General features: G+C 42.7%; 1 protein-coding gene and 1 long non-coding RNA gene across 4 annotated transcripts in view; one reads left to right on the forward strand and one right to left on the reverse strand.

Annotated features, from left to right (window-relative positions):
* Positions 1-2,250: 2,250 nt before the first annotated feature.
* Positions 2,251-4,565, reverse strand: LOC130586534 (uncharacterized). The gene is made up of 3 exons (XR_008966707.1): positions 4,293-4,565; positions 2,968-3,101; positions 2,251-2,462 (listed from the first exon to the last, which is right to left on the reverse strand). It is a non-coding gene; the product is annotated as an uncharacterized LOC130586534 (long non-coding RNA).
* Positions 4,566-5,505: 940 nt separating this feature from the next.
* The window catches only part of SMC4 (structural maintenance of chromosomes 4), a 27,388-nt gene continuing 11,477 nt past the window's right edge, over positions 5,506-21,416 (forward strand). Inside the window, exons 1-6 of one of the 3 annotated variants that reach the window (XM_057387351.1) lie at positions 5,506-5,627; positions 7,954-8,203; positions 9,292-9,470; positions 10,023-10,214; positions 11,863-12,039; positions 21,231-21,395. In XM_057387351.1, coding sequence (XP_057243334.1) covers positions 7,993-8,203; positions 9,292-9,470; positions 10,023-10,214; positions 11,863-12,039; positions 21,231-21,395 — 924 coding nt within the window. In that variant the 5' untranslated portion in view covers positions 5,506-5,627; positions 7,954-7,992. The remainder of the gene's footprint in view (positions 5,628-7,953; positions 8,204-9,291; positions 9,471-10,022; positions 10,215-11,862; positions 12,040-21,230; positions 21,396-21,416) is intronic. The other 2 variants (XM_057387354.1, XM_057387352.1) reach the window with 2 other exon arrangements.

Genomic DNA, 21,416 nt, shown 5'->3' on the forward strand with positions numbered 1-21,416 from the left:
GGTCAAGGTGGCTTTTAAATGGTAAAAAAAAAATTAAAAATACTGAAAAATACCCATTAAAATTAAAACCCTTATTTGTGCAAATTGATGCTGTTGAAATATAGTCATAACTGTATTTGAAGTGATGCAGTAGCAATGATTTATTTACAGCAATGATTTATTTCTTCTTCCTGAAAGTACAGTCATGGTACAAGAGCAGTTGATGTTCTGAGTAAACTGGAAGTGCTGATGAATTCCCACACTCCCCAAAAGTGTCAGTGTCATGCAGGCTCATAAAAAAAAAAGGAGATTCAAAAGACAGTTTTGACTGTGTCTTTGGAAAAGTTCCTGAGGCAAAGCTGTCTTTAAAAAGAACAATATTTCCGTCCTCGTGGGATTTCAGAGGAACAGGCCAGACAGAGTTCCTTGAAGCAGCGTTTGAGAGTCTGGAAATGAGCAGATCCCAAATTATCTTCAGTTCTTGTGGCCTGAGCTGGAGTTGGGCCAGGGGAATCAGCTGTGCTCCATCAGCAGGAGGCTGCAGAGGAGTCTGACTCCAGCACAGGCAATTTCAGCAGCTCCCCTCAACACCAACAGAGAATTTTGGCAAAAAACCCGCCAAAAACTACAAGATTTAGGGCAAAAAAGATATAGAGAGAAGCAGGAATTGCTGCATCACTCTGCCAGCATCAACATAGACAGGCTGCAGGTGATAATTGGTGATAATTAAGGAATAAAAGCACAGGACTATTCAAGATCAACAAGGCCTCAGTAAATTTAGTTGGCTAAAAAACCCCAAAGGTGCAGGGATATTATATCTGATTTAACAACCTTTTCTTGCAACAGTTAAAAAAAATAAATAAAATATTCTCCTTTCTAAAGTTCAGAACAGCCACAAAACCATCTGAGCACTCTGATATTAAAACATTTATTTTCAAGTAAATAGGATGACATAAACTAAAAAAGAGAAATACTTTCACTAGATCTTCTGTTAATTAAAATACACAATATTAAGCCAAAATAGCATTAATGAAATAGTGCAAAATTAACGCCTATTAAGCAAGGTGATAACAACCTCAGTGATAATTAAGGGATAAAATAGTAGATTAATCTTTTCATTTTCAAACTCCCTCATTAATACAGGAATGCTCACCTGTAACCAGGGCTGTTCCCTCATAATTCCACCTTCCTGCCAGTACAGCTCCATTGTGTGCTTCCACACTTTTCTCCACTCTTCCTGATTTGGAAATCAAGTGGAATTTTCCTAAACGAGAGATACAGAGTGTATAATTAATACAATTATAGATGATCAATTATATATTAAATTATGCATTACATTATTAATTACATTACATATTATTACAGCAATGCTGTTACCTTCTGTTAAAAACACAAAACAAGAAAATAACAATACAAAGAAAACACCAAATTGTTTTTCATAGCTAAAATCAGAACTATTCCTGCTTCCATGATGGAGCTGGGGTAGAAATCCACAGCAGCCAAACCCAAAGTTATTAATGATTGCAACAGAAGGATGAGGAAGTTTTTCTTCCCAAATAAGGGATGCTGCTTAAATCCAGGAAGATCAAATTTAAACTGGAGCAAAGAGCAGACAATGGAGGCCTTGGAAAAAATGAACAGTCCAGTGATTCAAATGAATTACTTTAAAATCAAATTATTTTAGTATTATTTGATCTAAGCTGCCAAACTCAACCACTACAAGCAAGTTCCTGAGTGACCAGAACTTTTGGCAAAATCATCCCACTAAGTCTCTGCCAATGCAAGATTTCTAAGGAAAAGGTTTTTGACACTGATGAAAAAGTATGGTTTGGATAAATCAGTTTATCTGAACAGACTGTTTAAAATATTATGGAATTCCAGACTGGTTTGGGTTGGAGGGACCTCAAAGCTCATCATATTCCACAGCCCTGCCATCAGCAGGGACACCTCCCATAGACCAGACTGCTCCAACACCTCCAGGGTGTTCATTTAATGCATTCCACTGTTTTAGAACTATAAAAAAAAATTTATCTCATTAATATATCACTTATTTTATAGAATATCTCTCAGGTCTGAGATTCTCCTTTGTTACGTGTAAGCACTAACTGGATTCAGAGGGAAAAAAATTCCAGCTTTTTTGGGGAGAAGGGAAAAACCACACCCCAAGCAATCCTCCAAGCTTCTTGCTCCCCAAATAATGTCTCCTGTGCTTGACTGGCACGAGCACTAAGGGGTGTAAAATGATAAATATTTTAAATTGCCTCACCATCAGAACTAGTCAGAACAAAGCTCTCGGCCTGGGATTGCTTCTTCCCACCAATCCCTCGGGGGAACCAGTGCAGATCGATGGGATAAACATCATCTGGAAGCTTCACCACTCGAGTGGTCTCGCTGGTCACAGGGTTCCATTTCATGATCTGGTGATCATCGCTGCACGAGTAGAGCTCATCAGCTGTGGTCCATCCCACACAGCTCACCAATTCCTTATGTTTCATTCCGTTAAGGAATCTGCAAAGTTCAACTATTAAAAATTAGCTCACAAAATATCCCATCTCAGCTATGCAGAACTGAAGGGACAATACAGGAAGATTATATTGACAAGTTTCCATGGAATATTTTACATTAACAAAATATTATTCTTCAGGTTTTTGCCCTTTTATGCCTAGAAGAGCAGGTAGAAATCCAGCCAAAAATACAGCAAATTATCATGTAAAAAGATAATTTTTATTACAATGTAAAGTTATTGAAACATGGATAAAATGCTGGGTTAATGAAGGGTCTGTCTTAGTGCAAAATACAAGTGCAAAACATCCAACTATCATCCCAAAGTGCTAGTTTAGTAACACCACATCATATAGAAGTGTTCAATATCTCTTAAAACACTGTCCTGAAAGGCACTCAGTGACAAGGTGAATAAAGGAAGAAGAAAGAAAAAAAACACCTACAACTTATTAATATTTAACTGTAACTTCAACAATAAAGAGATACTTTCTGAAGAGTTTATTCAGAATGAACATGATGTTGTGTGCTTTTTCTGTGACAAAGGATATGTTTTGGTTCCTTTAAAAGGGAAGTCTTCAGTCTCATCTCAGTTGTTCCGATGGAGCATTAGAACCATAAAACTGTAATAAACATACATAAACATATAATTCACATAATATATATGCATATATAAGCAGCCAAAATGAAAAAGGAAGACACACTGTAACAAAAAGCTCTGAAGTAATTTTATATTAGCACTGAGCAATAATAAGAACCAGAATAGACCTGAGTTTAAAGTGCATTCTGTTTTCACATTATCCAACTGAATATGGAAAACTTAAAGAAAAAAGTGATGCTGGGAACTAAGAATCTTTGAATTATTAAGGTTGGAAAAGACCTTTAAGATCTTAAAGATGAAATATCAGAGCTTGGAGCACTGGAGTTCCCTTGTGCTGACACACAACCAGGAAGGGAAAACCTGGTATTTTCCTTTCAAAGCCCCGAACTTTATTGTGATTTTTAATACGATTTAATAGCTCTGTATGTGCCGCTAAAAGATTGAACGCCGCTATTGAACGCTACATCCATCCCTACCCATCCCTACTCCAACTCCCAAGGAATCCAGCAGCGGTTCCGCTGGAATTTTAGGAGAGATGGGGTAATAACCAGGAGTTATCCCGACTCAGAGAGGCCGAAGTACCTCATTTCTCTCCCTTTCCCATCCGGAGCTGCTGCCCAGGAGCTGAGGATCAGGAATTTGGAGGAAATGGAGCAGGAGCGGGATGTGAACAGCAGGGAATGCCAGGGAGCGGGACAACGGAGCTCAGAGAAGGAAACCAGAGGGAAGGACGAGGGAGCACCGGGAAGGAAAACTAGAGGGCAGGATAGGGAAAGCAACGGGAAGCAAGAAGGCGGGATGGGGGCAGCGCAGGGAAGGGGAAACAGCGACAGGACGGGGGCCGGGGAAGGAATCACAGCAGGATGGGGGAACGCTGAGAAGGAAAAGGATCCAGCGGGATCGGGGGCACCGGGAAGGAGACACCGAACCCTCGGGGCAGCCTCGGCCCCCATTCGGCCGTGCCAACACCCGCTCTTGAGTTTCCAGCTTCCCAAGCAGGAGATGATCCAACCCCCGCTCAATCCAGGGCCGCCAGGAGCCAGCGGTCCCCCGCTCCCAGCTGTCCCCCGGAGCTCTCCCTTCCCTCCCTCCCTCCATCCGTCCRTCCCACGCCCGGCCGGGGGTCACGGCTCCCGACCCCCTCGCCCACCGCGGCGGTGACTCAGCCCAGGGGAGGGGGACAGCGGCCGCCGCCTCCCCAGCGCGCCTTTACCTGCGCGGGCAGCGGAGAGAACGCGCAGAGCGGCGGCCGGAGCCCGCTCCAGGCGGAGCCCAGGGTGATCCCGCTCCAGGCGAAGCCAAGGAGGATCCCGCTCCCGGTGGAGCCCAGGGTGATCCTGCTACCGGCGGATCCCGCTCCCGGTGGAGCCCAGGGTGATCCTGCTACCGGCGGATCCCACTCCCGGTGGAGCCCAGGGTGATCCCGCTCCCGGTGGAGCCCGCTTCTGGCGGATCCCGCTCCCAGCGGAGCCCGGGAGGATCCCGGTCCTGGTGGTGCCCGCTCCCGGTGGATCCCGCTCCGGGAGGATCCCGCTCCCGGTGGATCCCGCTCCGGGATGCTCCCGCTCCCAGTGGATCTCGCTCCCGGTGGATCCCGGGATGCTCCCGCTCCCGGTGGATCCCGCTTCGGGACGATCCCGCTCCCGGTGGATCCCGCTCCCGGTGGATCCCGCTCCGGGATGCTCCCGCTCCCAGTGGATCCCGCTCCCGGTGGATCCCGCTCCGGGGAGGATTCCGCTCCCGGTGGATCCCGGTCCCAGCGGAGCCCGGGATGCTCCCGCTCCCAGTGGATCCCGCTCCCGGTGGATCCCGCTCCCTGTGGATCCCGGGATGCTCCCGCTCCCGGTGGATCCCGGGCTGATCCCGCCACTCTCTCCCGTCCCCACAGGAGCAGCAGGACCCGCTCCCCCCTCGATCAAGCGCCGCCGTCTCTATGGCGACTTCTCGCGAGACTTCACCCTCCCCATCCTCCTCCGCCACCTCACGGCTCCCCCCCGGCCCCCCCCAAGGTGCCACGGCGCCACCCGTTAATTAATTAAGCCCGCTTTAAAATCGCCACGCTGCCACCATTTTTTAAATTTTTTTTTTWMYTTTSRRAAAWTTTTWWKRWTTTTTTTTTATTATTTTTAAACCGGCGCGCATCGCCCAGCAACCAAGCGCCGCCCACTGACCTACTTCTAAAATTAAAATTAAACCCTTTCTCCGCCGCCACGACCGCGGGGCTGTGTCACCGCGTCACCCTCACCCCCTAACGTCTGCCATCCCTCCGCTTCTCCCCCCAAAAAAGCCGCTCCCGGCGCATTTGTGGGCGCTTTCCCCTCCCTGCGGTAACGCACACAAGATGGCGGGCGGGGGCGGCGGTGCCGTTCAAACCCGCGGGCCCGGCCCCTCCCGTCCCAGCCTGCCCCGCGCTTTTCTAACGAATTTCGGTTCGAGTTCGCCGTTTCGGCGCCATTTTCGAGTGTGGAAGCGGCCGAGCTTCTACAGCARCCGGAGTCGCCCGCGCTGCCGCCGCCTCGCCGGGGCAGGGAGCCGCCGGGACGAGCAGGTACGAGCTCGGCGSGGGGAAGCGATGGCGGTTCGCCTCAAGGCGGTGGGGTTGGGGGGGCTGCGCGGCGGAGGAGGTGCCCTCACGGAGCTGCCCCGGGCAGGGGGAGCTGAAAGGAAGGTGCCGAGGGGGAAAAGGTGGCTGCTGAGAGGAAAGGCTGGGGGTGCTGAGGAGGAGATAAGGACTGTGGGGGAGACAAGGTTGGAGAGGGGGAGACAAGGGGTGTTGAGGGGAAGATGTCGAGGGGAAAGGTTGGGGGTGTTGAGACAAGACAGGGGGTCCTGAGTGGGGAGACAGGGGATGCTGAAGGGAAGGTGCCGAGTGGGATGGCAGGGGGTGCTTAGGAGAATGCAGGGGGTGCTCAGGTGAAGGCAGGGGCTGCTGAGGGAACGGCGAGTTSTGCCCCGCGCCTTATTTCCCCACTTCCCTCCTCGCCCGGAGGGTGCAGAAGCGGCGGCAGCGCCTCTCCCCGGGCCGGGCTGCCCCGCCGAGGATCCCCCTGAGGGCTCCGGGCACGGCGGGTCCGTCCCGGCTGCTGTCGCCTCAGCGGTTCGAGGAGCGGTCCCAGAGGGGTTTTGCAGCCCGAGGTTCCCGCTGTGCCCTTAGGGACCCGGGGGGAGCGCGGCTCCGAGATCCGCGGGGCACGGGCAAGTTCAAGGCCGCGTTTCGGTAGCGGAGAGACCCGATTTTAATMTGCTTAGAGCAGGGACCCTTCCAGCACTGGCTCTGCCTGCTGCTTTGGTGCTTGAAGGATGAGAGAAAAATCCCGAGAAAGCCTTAAACGATTGGCCGTTCACTTAAAAGAGTTGGACTGGATGATCCGTGTGGGTCCTTTCCARCTCGGAATATTCTKGGATTCTGTGACTTGGAAAGAGCGTGACAAGGGTGCAGTTGGGCTCCTTCGGCTTTAAAAAAGCGCCAGATTTGTCGCTGACAGGGCTTGTCGCTATCAGATTTAATCGGCGGTTAATAAGGAAGCTTTTCTGTCCGTCTCTGGCTCTTTTTTTCGCTATCCCCGTAAGAAAAACGGCGCTTGGCAGGAGAGATGCTTTTACCAAACACCTTCGAGCTGGCTCGGGGGAGGGGCTGGGCACGAATTTGTTAAATTTGTTAGAGACTATGTGGCAGCTAATTTATCGCGATTTAAAAGCTGAGGTCAAGTAGTTCGGCTTGTTCATTCTGTTGAAGTATCCGACGGGGGGAAGGGTTGGGAAGGTAAATAGGTCTATATTGCACAATTCTCTTGGAGTGGAGCAGTTTGGAAAAAAAATAATAAATAAATGTGGTGCTTTGAGAGGCTGTAATTGTCTGAGACAGCCATTGCGGAAMAGTTCTGAACGGGGGCATAGACTCAAATTGCCTGAAAATGAGTTCTGTCTCTCATTTCCCCCCTCCCCCATTGTCCCAAACGAAGGACTCTCATGAGAGTGTGGGTTGGGGGTAGGTCTGAAAACGTCAAATGATTGGCACCAATTGTAAGATGACTTTCTAACCACGTCAGTTTTTTATCTTGTGAGAAGTAAACTTTCTCATGTCTGTTTTTCTGCGAGCTCACTTCGCCACTTGCTGCGATTTCAACTCTTTGGGGAGAGTTTCGCTCCTCACTCGTCTTTTCTTATCGGGTGCTCTCTCCACCCGTTTGGGGAGCTGTGCTGAAGTGCCAGCTGATGGCTTTTGTAATGCTCGTCCTTGCTCAGTTCACTTTTACATCCCAACTAAATGAAGGTATTTCGTTTTGCTTTCTCTGTGAAATGTTGAGTGCTGGCAGAAGGGGTTGTGTTGTATTTTGTGAGCCGGGTGTGTTGATTTAAATTATTTAAGAGTTAAGTCTTTGCTATAATTGCGCAGCTCTTTTGTTTCTCTCTGTTGATCGGTCTCTATATATGCATACAAATATTTAGCACGGATTAGTTAAAGTAAAACGACTGTCAGGTCTGAAATATAATGAGTTCTTCCAGGAGGGTCCAGACGTGTGGCTCCTCGGTTGTTATTTAATGTGTCTTTAACTCTTTTGCCCCCAGCACCACGGTGGCTTTCAGTGAGCAAAGTCACCGCCCTGGCCGTGTCCTTGAGTTGGCAGCAGGTAGATCCTTGTTGTTAATACAGATTAGGCTCAGCCCCTCTTTTTGGGGGGTGATGCATCTTAAAYTATATCATTACGAAGCTGATCTCGCTATTTTCTTCCAAATTGGGATTTTTGTCTTCTAAATACCTCCAGTTTTAAGTTTCCAAATGAGTCAAACATCTGGGCAGAGGTGTAGGTGAATTCCTTGGGGAGTTGTAGCTCAGTGCTGCTGAGGTCACGGGGTTTTCTTGTTTGTGTTAGCAAAGGAGATAGAGCCCTTCGGTAGTTTGATTGCTTGGAATGGAAGGGAAGAAGCCAACAGGGACCATGCCAAGCAAGAGCACCAAAACCTCCACGGCAGCCCGTCGGAAGGGCAGGGAGCCCTTGGAGGAATCCTCCAGTGACATGGAAGTGGAAAATGAAGGCACCAGGGAGCCTGCAGAAAATGAAGGCACCAGGGAGCCTGCAGAAAATGAAGGTACCAGGGAGCCTGGCAAAGCACCTCCTCAAGGTACGTCTGCTCTGTGGTGGTGCTGATCGAGCCTCCTTTGCAGCAACTTGAATTTGCCAACTGTTCCAGATGGGATTTGCTTTTTACCCTTTTCCAAAGCAATGCTGAAACCCCTGGCAAATGGAAACTGCTTTTTAATGGTCAAAAGAGCTTGCAAAGAGTTAAAGGGTTTGGCCCAGTACAAGTGCAAAAGCAATTTGTAGACTTGCTCCTAATAAAGCCTATTTCGGAGCCCTGATCTGGAACATTGTACTTAAGGCTGTGGTACAACAGCAGGATTTTTCAAATTTATAGGCAGCCAATGGTATGGGATTTCTTGGAATGGAATAAATGTCAAGTTTATTTACTTAACTCTTAAAATGATTTGACTTTCTTTTTCATGAAGCAGTGTATTTTGTTGAGTTCCTTGAGTTGAGCTTTCGCAGAAAAAATCTGAAAAACCAGCAGCTGTGTGACTTTGTAGGTAGCCAGATATGCAGTCTTGAAGGCAGGTATTTGACAGATAGATGAATACATTGAAATTGGAGGCAAAAACCGCTGCCTGTTTGAAGAAGGAGTTGCTGGTGCTTGGGGAAAAGCTGCTTTGCTGTTATCCAGGGGGCCAGTTTGTTTTCGTAACAAACTTCCTGTCTTTGCAGAGCAGCCGTGCTGTCATTGCAGCTTTCAGAGCCTCGTGCAGAGATCCCCAAATCTTGCACAGCGGCTCTGGAGCACGCCTGAAATGTGGCTTTGCACTTATTAATTAGAAAGGCTTTGCCTGCTTCACATTTGCAGATTTATTGTGATGGTTGGAGCTGTTGGAATTGCAGGGGGCCTGTTAAAGTGTGTTGGAATAAGAATTACATAATGAAAGAACAAACCCAGCGATGGGACATCTTTAGTAGCTCTTAAAAAACATTCAGTTTGTGGAAAGAAGAATTTTAATTTCACTCAGCTCAAATTAATAATTACAGGCCAAAATGTAGCTTTGGTTCAGACAGAAGTGATGTTTGCTTTTTCGGTTGAACATTTTAAAAGGTATCAAATCATTGAGAGCTTACAATTTTGTATTTTTTTTTTATCTTTCTGTTTGCTTGGATGGGTTTTAGCAGCCTCAGATGAGGTGGTGGATAATCGAAGTTTAGAAGAGATTTTGGGTAGCATCCCTCCTCCCCCACCTCCAGCAATGACCAGTGAACCTGGTGCTCCTCGGCTCATGATCACTCACATTGTAAACCAGAACTTCAAATCCTATGCAGGGGAGCAAACTCTGGGACCTTTTCACAAGGTATCTTTCTTTTACCTTAAGTAGTTTGGAAATGAAGGTAAGGCTTCACTGGGTGGTATTATTCCTTCCTGTATTTTCATCTAAGCTGACCTCAAAATAACTGAAAAATATTTAAGGTTTAAAAATATTTTGATAGCAATATTCTAAATTAAGTAGAGAAAACAGTTAAGTGCAACTTTCCAATGCTGTGCAATTTAAATTTGTCAGCACAGCTTAGAAAAACTCACTTTTCTCTTGATTTCGTTTGCTGGAGAACTTTTAGGGCTGTGTTTGAAGAAAGAGAATATTTTTTAGTGCCCACAAGAGACTTACGTGGCTGAGCATGAAACTTTGCTTTTGAAGGCTGCAAAGTGCAGGGCTTTGGGTTAAGCAGTTCAGAGGGAGAAAGCTGAGCTGAGGTGTGGGGCTTTTATTCRCTTTTACCTTTGGCAAGGACAGCTGAGCTCTCAAACATTTGCAGGCACGAGGAATAATTGTTTTTTAAATGGGTGATGCACTCGGGGCAGGGTTTATTTCCCTTTGAATATCACTTTTTTCCCCTTCTTTATGCAGCGTTTTTCATGTATTATCGGGCCAAATGGCAGTGGCAAATCCAATATCATTGATTCCCTGCTTTTTGTATTTGGCTATCGAGCCCAAAAAATCAGATCCAAAAAGCTCTCRGTGCTGATCCATAACTCTGACGAGCACAGGGACATCCAGAGCTGTTCTGTGGAAGTTCACTTCCAAAAGATCACTGACAAGGTATGTATGATTCCAGGCACAACAGGGGAGCCTGCTTTTTGCCTTGAAGGATCTGAAAAACTTTTAATATTTGCTTATTTTAGTTGGAACTGGGGAAAACTTCGTAGCATGATTAGTTTACCTTTGGGATATAAACCATCAGTGTTAATTAACTTTAAAAAATCCTCTGTTGAGTAGTTCAGCTCTTAAAATATTAGTAAGGATTCTTTTTTTATTTGCTGCAAGACTAATATGTGGTACATGTCTGTTTTAAAACAATTTAGAAATTTTTAATAATCATTTTAAGAAGAASTCGTTTTAGACTTGTAATCTCGTTTACCTTAAGTAAACAAAACTTATTTCTAAAAATAAAAATAATTTAACTAAAAGAATTTAATAAAATTTATAAGTATGTTTGGACATGTTATRTATTCTTAAATGTATAACACAAGCATTTGTATTAAGAAATAAAATGTATTTAAACAAAACCTTTTAAACCAATTARGAACTATTTTAGGTTATCTAAATTTAGAAAAACATACAATGAATCTGAAACTTATTTACACTTTGTGTACTGTAAACATGCCTGCAATCTTGTAACAGATTTTTCAGCAAAAATTCTGGACTCTAAATTTTACTGCTTAATTTTTTTGAAGCTGTTAATTTGTTTGAATGAAATAGAAAGTGTTGGCAACTTTAAAAAATATTTATTTTTCTTGCTGCTTCGTCTATGGATAAAAACTTTAGTACTTTTTTGTTTATTTATTGCTATTACAGTACAAAAAATTTATTTCTCTCAGTTTAAATTTCTTTTTTGTGCACACATCCAGACTTTTAAGTTTAGGGGCATCCAAGAAAGTGGGAAGTGTACATTAGAATTTCAAAAATGATGTTAATAAAGTGGCAGCATTTTCCAGCCTTTTTTAGGAACTGTTTGAAAAGACATTTAATTTTTTTCTGCATGTATTTATAATAACCAGATTAAAAAATGAATCAGTTTAATTTTTAAATTTTTTTTTTTCTTTTTGTTAAGCCAACTTTATGATCTAAAAGCCCTCCTCATGTACCAGAGAGCAAAGTGAGAGCTCTTGGGGGTTAATTTGGGCAAGTTTTAACTTTTTAGAGCCTGGCACCAGCTTTATTTTGGCTGCTGCTCTGGAGGTAAATGCAAGATCTCTTTTGAAGCTGCTGATGTCACATTTGTCACATCTTTAATGTTTGGCTTTTTTATCTGCTGCAGTTTCTCTTTGGAGCTGCTGAGCTGGAAGCAGCTCTGGGGAAGAGGAGCTGCCATTGCAGGGAGCACTCAGTGCTCCCAATGTCCCAGCCCCTCTGAGCCTCAAGGAGCCCTTTTCCTCTCTCATTCCAAACACAATCAATGCAGCATTTTCTAAGCAGGAGCTRTATTAGAGCTGGGAAAGGCATCAGATGTAGGCAATTCAGTTTAAACAATTCAGAGCATTTTTTATCTAGTTCTCAAAGAGGATTTTTTTTTTCTGGTTTTCTCTCTTTTTTTTTGAGAGATGCAATTTTAAGAGTTCCCACTTCTACAGCTCAGAGTCCATGATAAAACCTGATCATGATAAAACTTATCTACTTGATTGTGAAAGAGGAGATAAATACACAGCTACAGTAATCGTTTCTCTGGCTTTGTGTTTCCTCAAAGCAGGAAGGAGATGATTATGAAGTCATTCCTGACAGCAAATTCTGTGTATCTAGAACAGCCTATAAAGACAATTCTTCCACCTACTACATCAATGGCAAGAAAAAGACATTCAGAGATGTTGGGATGCTTCTCCGAAGCCATGGGATTGATCTGGATCATAACAGATTCTTAATTTTACAGGTTGGTGTGTGAATAAAAGCGATTTGAAAGTTTGTCTTTCCAGTTCAAACTCTTTAAAAATCCAGGTTTGAAGTCTTGTCTTGGAGGCCTTGAAGTGCTGTAGCAGCACATCATGGTTTGCAYGCTCTGCTCAAGGTGCGAATCATTATTTGCTGCTGTAGAAATTCRAGGCACAGAAGCAGTTGGAGCTCCTGATCCCCATTTTTTTTTTTCCACCAGGGAATTGTGTTCCTGCCCGGCAGAGTTGTGCTCGTTCCGCCCTAGCAGCACGTAAATATTGGCGTGTAAAATAAACCTTCAACCCCAATATTATTGTGCTGCTTCAGCGTGGCAGAGGCTCAGCAGCTGGGTCTGCTTTTATCTCAACTGCATCAATACAAATTGAAATTTGAATTGTTGAATTGTTTAATCCACTGTTGTCTGCAGYTCTCCTATAGAGACATGGTTTTACTGAGAAGTGAGTGTGGAAAAATGAACTGTGCATAAAAATAAGTGCAAGAAAAATGCYCTGAATTGTGCTTGTTGTTCACACTTGTTTAACAGCTCCAGGAATGGTACATTTATAATCAATCCAGCCTCTTCTTTTAAAAGCCACAGTTTACAACCCATACTGTAAAAATAATCACAATTTGTTAATATAGTCTCATTTATATTCATGTTTGACCTTCAAATTGTGAGGCTTGCTTGCATCTGTTTGCTGGTTTAAATTTAGGCTGAAGGCAGCCACACTAATTTTTTTTCTACTTTTTCAATAATGCGAATTTTGCTGTGTGCTAAACAATAAAAATGTAAATTTAGTTACAAGTATTTAAATTTTAATTCCATTGAAGAACTATTTCTGCAATTACCTRTAATTATTAACAAGTCCCAAATCTACTCTGGAGAATCATGGCCTAGAAATCAGTGATCAGTGGGAGCTTCCCAAGGCCTGAAATGTTTTAATAGAGTTTATTTTAGGCCTGTTTCTGTCGAAGGAGCTTCCAGTTCCCCTCTAAAAAAAAAAAATTATATATAAAAAAAAACTTGTAGCTGGGTGGCTGTGCTTGCTTCACTTCCTCAAGGCTTTCTGTGCAGTCCTTTTTTACAGCTACACCCACAAAAAGAGGATATCTCTGTTTGCAAGTCTCCATGCCAATTAATTATTTCCTCCAGCCCTTTATTCCTGTATTTTCTGCTYCAAAATGGAGTGAGAAGCACCTCCAAGAAAACAACTTAAACACACCCTTTTTTTCTATACTGTTATTCTGAAATCTCATTTTGCCAAAATTTCCAGCAGGGAGAAATGTAAAGTGAAAGATGAAGCAGGGTGGAAATGCTGGTGCAGAGACACCCAAAGCTCAGTGGCAGAACTTTGGGAGCAGGGGAGGGGGATATTTGGGAAGGAATATTGCTTTTTAAATTTAATTTCTATTTTTTTACCCCCAAATGGGATTTGTTTTCTCCTACTAATTATTTCAATGGGGAGAGCATCCTTTTTTTCCCTAAAAGCTGGAATTTCAGGCTTTCCACCCCTACAAAAGGAAAAAAAGGGGGGAAGTAGAACCAGTATTAATAACCMATAAACCAGTGGTTTCCCACCATAATTTTTTTTCTTTCATCCCACCAGGCTTTGTCTCAGAAACTGCCCTGAGATTTTTTTGATTTTTAGCCTTTCTGACTGAGGGCAGGGCCGTCCTTTTTGCCTTTTTAAAGTGAAATCCACRGATTTGACTGTCCAAAACTGAGTATTTCCAGTGGGGATATGGAGCAGTATTTTCCACAAAATGACAGCAAAACTTCAACCCCTAAATCCTTAAATTAAGAGTTAGAAGGAAATAAGACCATCTAAAGCTGTGAGTTGTTATCACAAGGATTGCATTTTTTTTTCCCCTAATGTTTTCCAAATTATTTAAAATTGAAGGGGAAAGTGACAGGTTTATTTGGCTTTTACTCTTTTTTTAATAGCAAAACTAAGAGCTTAATTAAAATAATTTTAACCAAGTATTTCTCATTTAAATTAAGTTAAAAATGTCTGATTTTTTACTGTAACAATAGAGTGTAATTAAAATATTTCATTTGTTTCTAGATATTGGATTAAAATGTTAATTAAATATTATCAAATGCTGGTTTGGGTGTGTGGCAGAACATTTGCTGTCRGTACTATAGAAAATGTTGTAGGAGAACATGTCCTACATGTAGTAACAACACCTTTAGAGCCTTGATTTTATCTTGCTAACCTAATTGCCATTACTCAATGGAAAATATTTGCTTTTTAGAAGACTGCTTCAGTTTTTTTGCTTCCTTTTCCCCTTTCCCCCCTATTTTGCAGTGTTTTTCTGCTGATTTTGGTGCTTTTTGGGGTAAAATTTGAAAGCTGGGTTTTGATCTAGGTGTGTTTCTGCTCATGCCAAACTCAAAATACTAAAATCAAACTGCTGCTGGCTTCTGTGAATAGAATTACAAAAAAATAAAAACCACCTGTGGGAAAACAAAAAATGTGAGAGTAATTGAGTATTAGAAAAATTACAAATTCTGTGCCTGAACTTGCAAATTGAAATAAATGTGGTTTAAAAATGATTCTGGTTCCAATGGGATGTTGCCAGCACAGAACAGGAGGAGTTTGTCACTTCTGTGATCCTTAACTTCCCACACTCCCTATTTCATGGTTTTAATAAATTCCTCTGTGCTTGTAGTACTTTGGGAATAGACAATTATTTTTCACTATCATAATAATAATTTTAAATTATTATAAAAATGATGCATTTTTAATGAGCTTGCCACAGCTTGAAACTGCAACAGGAAAAAGTGCATCTTGTCACTTAAAAAAGAGTGCTTGGGGTGAAATTTGGCACCTTGCTGCTGCTTTTCTGTATTCCACACCTACTGCTCCCACTCCAGGAACTGACAGAGGTGTAAAGAACAACAAATAAAATAATTYTGCTTTCTTTGAAAGCCTTGGAACCCTGCTCTGCCCAAGCTGACAAACTCAGAGTAAGTATTTGTGCTGGTCTCTGTAGTGACTCCTCTGAGCAGATAAAAATCCTCTTCCTCCTGCTKTCCTCTAAGGAATGGTGAAAAAATGGGAGCATTTGAAGGAAATGTGAKGTTTGGGTGTGCAGAGGGGGATGTCTGGGAGCAGAGGCTGTGGCCACCCCTTGGATGTGAAGGAAAGTGAAGCAGAGTCACTCCAAAGGGTGGAAAAGCAGAGTGGAGCTGCCCAGGTGACCCCATAAATATCACAGAATTAATTCTGTGTTCACACCAGCAGGCTTTTAAATTGATTTCAGTTTATTTCAGAATCTTGCAAACAAATTGAAACCACTTTAAGTCAATTTTGTACTAATTACAGTGGTGTTTCACTTGAACATATTTGACAGACTTCATTAAAATATTCTCCTGTAATTTTAAAATCACTGCAGTTGTTTATACCTGCTTTGTGTGTATTTTGTAACTGATTGGAACTCACTCTTATCCTGTGGCAAGATGAGGTTGCCAGCAAGGAAATTCTGTCAGGTTTTTCACCTGGACCTGTGTGGAAATAACGTGGGAGTCACTGGCAGGGCAGTGGGGAGGAAATGAGGGAGAACAGAATTTCTTCTCCTTTGAGATAAACCAGAAATTCCCAATTGTTGAGGTCTGTGTTCCTTGTGGGACACTGACACTGGAGCTGGGGCTAGAAATGGGATTAGAAATGGGATTATAAAAAATCTGTGCTGCCAGAATTGGAGGTGAAGAGAGRGTTGTTCCTGTAAGAAATTCTGCAGAAAAACATGGAAAATGGGAAGGAGAAAAGCACTTTTCTAGAGGCAGTGTGGAATTGAGGGATAATGGAATAGTTCCATTAGAACACACCAATAAGGAATCTGACATTGCAGGCTGCGTTTGCCAATTCCTGATTTAAATTCTGAAGTGATTCTAGATTTACACTCAATTTGTGTTCTTGTGTTAAACACAGCAATGTCCTCAAAACTTCTAAAATGATTTCCAGAATGCAGAATTGTAATTTTGATCAAAGAACTCAGTATTGGATAAAGGCTCATTCAGTTTTTCCTCATCTCTGGACAGTGGTGTCATTATAGATTTTTACATGWGCAGTTATTTTTTGTTTTACTTTATTTCCCACTGAGTTTTTCTGGGAAGGCAGAGCATSAAGTTGAGTTTTTGGTGTTTTTTCYCCTCCTGTGTATTYGCCATGTGGTAAAAATGAAAGGTATAGCAACAATAACATGGAATTACAGGAAAAAAAAATGCCCAAAACAACTTTACAAGAACAGGGGAATAATGAGGTTATGGGAATATTGGTTCTCTCTATACATAGCTTCCAAAATGCTTGGATGCAGAATTGGAATTCATGGTCAGAGTTTTGTGAGATGGGAAATTCAAAAAGTGTGAAATTACCAATCTGGAAAATTGAAGACAGAGAAATTTTCAACTTCTTTTTGCCTTTCCTTACTGTACCACTGCTTAAAAAGTGAGAGCTACCTGTGTGGTAAAGTGGGGGAAAAAAACCCAAAGCTTTGCTCCTCATGATGCTGAGAAGTTTTCAGCTCTTGTAGAAACTCCTGCAAAATCTGTTCTTGTTCCATTTGCTTCAGTATTTGAGAGAATCAAAACTTTGCTGTGGTCTGGAAAATAGATTAAAATATAACTTCTTTTATTAAGGGAAGTTTGCCCTATGCTGGGTCACTTTTTTCATGAATTCCATGTTAAAAAGTCAARAAAATAATTGAAATTGGCTTGTAATTTGAATTAAGATGGTTTTTTTTCTTTTGGACAAACAAGTAGCAGATTTTGGCTAATCCTCCACAAAAGTGTGAGTTAAGGTGGGTTTTATGAACGCAAACACTGTTAGCATTAAATTTTAATTATATGCATTTATAGACTATTTTATCACAAATATCCCTTARTCTTGTGATGCCTGACAAAGTTAAATTAAATTATATCCTGATCACTGCATTCAGATATCACTAATTCAGTTTCATTTAAGTAATGTTCTAAAGTTGCAAACGAATTTATGTAATCACTCTATTTAGTAAGCAAATTAAATGTACACATTGATAATATTAAGAAATTTCAGAATTATTAGAATTGTGCTGCAACAGGTGTTAGGGCAGGGATTACAGTAAAATTTGATTATTCCCAGCCACCACTCCAAAGATTTTGGTGTCAGTAAGAAAAGTTCCTTTTRTGTGTTCAAAAAGCCTTAAAAGCTTGTGTATAATAAAAAACATGCTGCTACTGTGGTGAAAAGACTAAAATACTGTTCTGAAAAAAAGGCTTTATAATATTCCATAAAAATACTAAATATTATAATCACAGTTGCCACACCTAAAATTTTGTGGCAGTTTAATAGGATTTTGAAACAAAATTATCTGTTTTGACCTGTTCCCAAAAAGGGAATGTTTTCCTGATTTATGGTGTTGCATTTTTTTGGAAGTCTTTTCTCTCAAGCCATTTYTCCTGAGCAAAACTCTGATTTTCAGTTCAGTCAGATGTCACGTTACTCCACGTCTGAGTAGTGTTGAAGAGCTCCCCTAAAAAAAAAMCCCYYCMAAAMYYAAACCACAGCAACTGCACCACAAAATTCCCCCGAGAAAGCACCCAAAGTCCCTGCTCAGAGCAYGGTGCTGCTCAATTCCGAGCTATCCCGAGGTTTTCAGCACTTCATTTTAAAGTTGTGATTAAAGCAGCAGAACTTAAGTGAATCCAAAATCCTGGGRAACTGTTTTTACCTATTTCATGCCATAATTATTGTGTGGGACAATCACAGAGAGCTCTGGGAATGCTGTAGTGACAAACTCGGGCCTTCCCAAAGCTTTTCCCAAACATTCAGGGGAAAAGAGGAGGCAATCACCAATAAAAGYAGACACAACTTGTCCTGCCCAAGGGTAGGGATGGATGGGATCTGKGGAAGGAATTGTTCTCTGGGAGGGTGGGGAGGTTCTGGGATGGAATTCCCAGAGCAGCTGTGGCTGCCTCTGGATCCCTGGCAGTGCCCAAGGCCAGGAACAGCCTKGGACAGTAGAAAGTGTCCCATTAAGGTCCTTTTTACCCCAAAAAGTGCTGTTTATTCTTCAGGAAGAGTTCTCAAGTTGCTGACTAACTTTTCAATACCAGAAGCTTTTTTCTGTCTGTCTTTCACACCAGAATTTTAGGATTGAATCTGTGTGGGCTGTATCCTGAAYGTCCCTAATTCCAGTTCAGCACTGTCCCAGCACAAATACCCCAAAATCCCAGTTAGGGCACTGCAAGCTGGGTCACATCCCTGTTGGGATTGGCACATTCTGCCATTCACACTCCTCAGCTTGGGGAAACAGAACCCACTCCCAGATGGAAAGGAAGGTTCTGGAGCTCCTTGCAGCAGCTGGGAGTTGCCTCTGTAGGATGTGTTTCTAGACCAGGGTAAAATGTGTTGCAGAAAAAGCCTCATGAGTCAGTCAAACCTCCCTTTTAAAATTCCAGCCCTTAGGTGCTACAAAAGATTGGATGAAGTCAGGTCGGAGCTGTGCTGARAGGATCAGCTGCATTTTCCTGCTTTTAGGGAGAGCAGGGCTTGTGGGGCAGCCTCGGGATGTCAAACTGCTCATGGTGCCAGCCCTGAAACTTCTTTTCAAGCTTTTCCTCTTAGTCACAATCAAAATTTAAATTCTTAAATTGAGGAAGTATCTTAAATATCACAGCTGTCAATTGTTTGGCTGTGCAAAGAAACCCAAGTTCCAGATTGCTGGAATTGATTCCACCTGCTTTTCACCAGAGGGATCACCTCCAGCTGAAAAGGGTTTGCCTTAATTTTAGTTTCCCCTTTATATTTGTCCTGATTTGCCCCAGTTGGGCTCAGTTGATTGTGTGATGAGGTTGTGGTGTAGGGTTGCCAATGGGTTCCCTGCTAACCAGCCTGGGGAATTCTGTGGGATCTGGTACTGGGATGTGTGCTCGTGGTACAGAGTTGGAGTTGGCCGTCTCTGACTCGTGCTGTCCCTGCAGCCCGATGGATCCATGGGATGTGGWAGGCTCCACATGCTGTAGAAGCTGMAGTTGGGTTTGTGATTCCATTTAGAGTGTAGGGCCATTCCAAAGGGCCTGGTGGGTATGGAAACGTGGAATCCTGGTTTGGGTTGGGAGGGGCCTTAAATCCCACCCTGTTCCACCCCTGCCATGGGGACACTTTATCCCAGGGTGCTCCATGGCCTGTCCAGCCTGGCCTTGGGCACTGCCAGGGGTGGATCCAGGGCAGTCACAGCTGCTCTGGGAATTCCATCCCAGCCCCTGCCCACCCTACAGGGAGCAATTCCTTCCCCAGATCCCATCCATGCCTGCCCTCTGGAAGCCATTCCCTGTGTCCTGTCCCTCCATCCTTTGCTAACAGTCTCTTCATCTTTCCTGCAGCTCCTCCAGGCACTGCAAGGTCACAGTTCAGTCACCCTGGACAGATTTGAGGCATTTTTTTTTTCCCAGAATTTTTCCCTCATGTGGTGGTTGGTTCTTTGTTGGCATGGCCTATGGCTGGCTCTTGACATCCATTTTGATTGTCTGAGCAGAGCCTGCATTTCCTTTTTATCCTACACTGCTCCCTGTCCTGAATCCCTGAGCCACAGAGAGGCAGATGAGAGAAGGAACTGGAGATTTCCAGGGGTTCTGGTGGCAAACTTGGCAAAGCTGGRGGTGCCAGCTCTGAGGAGCTGCCCCAGCTCGTTCCCCTCATTGCTCAACAAATGTCTGCCTGCCCCGCCTTGGTTTCACTTTCAGAATGGCCAGAATTTCGAAAGATCCTTYGCTACAAAAAGAGCAAGGTTGTTTTGGGTYTTTTAAATTTWTAATTCAAATAATGAGCACAGCTAAATAACTGGGAAATGCTTAAACTGAGTTGTACCAGAATGCAGAGTTGTAAAAGGTTTTTGCTCTGTTAATCATTATCAGGAAGAGCAGGTACAACCTTTTCACTCTCCTTTATCAATTAAAACAGCTGGAAACCTTTTTATTTCTTAAATCTGGGAAGGATTAAACAGATTCCTTTATATATTAACTTAATAAGTAAGTATGTGTATTAAATAGTGCTTAATACTCTTATTATTCAATTAATATATTCTAATTTTTTTAACCTTCAGTAAGAAAATGTAAATATTCATTTTAATGAGCTGCAGAGAAACCCCACAACTGCATCTTCATTTTTTTTAGATGGTTGTGGCTTACAGATGGTTAATTATATTTAGCCAAATAATAAAAAGCTTTACRTTCCATGTTTGTCCATAATTCCTATTTTTCCCTGTTAAATCCAGGGTAGTTTTGTTTTTTTACAACACCAAATGTGAGATATAAACTCAGAATAGCAAAGTCTCCGTCCTGAGCAGCATTGAGTTAAATCTTTCTTGTGATTGTTTTTTCCTGGATGTAAACAGAGGAAATGCTTTAATGCAAAAGGAAAAAGACTCCTGAAACCCCAGAGTAATTTAGGAGGTCGCAGTTTCCACCCCATGAGCTGCCAGGCAGTTCTGGGCAGAGAAACCACACTTTTGTGGCAAGGAGCAAATGGGTAATTGGGATTTTATATAATCCAGCAGCAGTTACTCACAAACTGATTGTTTGGCTTTTTGAGATGTGCAAGAAATAAAAATAACAGTTGTGTTGGGGTTTTTTAKCTTGTTAGTGTTACACAAACTGTCCTTGTCATTGCCTCTGTTTAATCTTTGCTAAATCTTACTTTTAAAAAATTAAATTATTTTTAATATCACCTTAATCACTGAAAGTTAATGCTGTACATAAARGGAAATTACACCAAGGAAGTCTCAGACTTAAAGAATCTTTTCCAACAAGGAAACCTCAAATTAATTACAATTTCAGTTCATCAGCCAGGATTTTATGGACTTTCTGTTTCTAAAGAGGGCCTTCAAGGGCCTCCTTTATTCTCTTCTTTTTTAGGCTGGGGGAACACATTTTGAATCTTTAGAAGGATTGGTCAGATCTGAAGGGTGGCTCCACATCACCACCTTGGAGGAAATTCCCCTTCATTCCCCAAATAAATGAAGGTTGAATTTGATCTTTTCCAGCCTTAATGATTCTGTGCTATTCCAGTTTGAATACTTTTGATCACTGCCTTATTTTATTGTTTTTTTATTATGTCTCTTACTCATCCCATAGGTTTTTTTTTTTTCAGAATCCTTTTTTCCCCCAGAAAAAAACCCAAACAAACATTAAGCAAACTTTTGTTTTCCAAGGGGGAAGTGGAGCAGATTGCCATGATGAAACCCAAAGGGCAGACAGAGCATGATGAAGGAATGCTGGAATATTTGGAGGATTTGATTGGATCTGCACGGCTCAAGGAGCCCATCCACAGCCTGTGCCGAAGAGTGGAGCTGCTGAACGAGCGCAGGGGGGAGAAGGTGAGGATCCTAAAAAAATCC

The sequence above is a fragment of the Malurus melanocephalus genome, unplaced genomic scaffold (genome assembly GCF_030028575.1).
Source record: "Malurus melanocephalus ecotype Western Australia unplaced genomic scaffold, MMel_1.1 scaffold_1195, whole genome shotgun sequence".
Taxonomy (NCBI): domain Eukaryota; kingdom Metazoa; phylum Chordata; class Aves; order Passeriformes; family Maluridae; genus Malurus; species Malurus melanocephalus.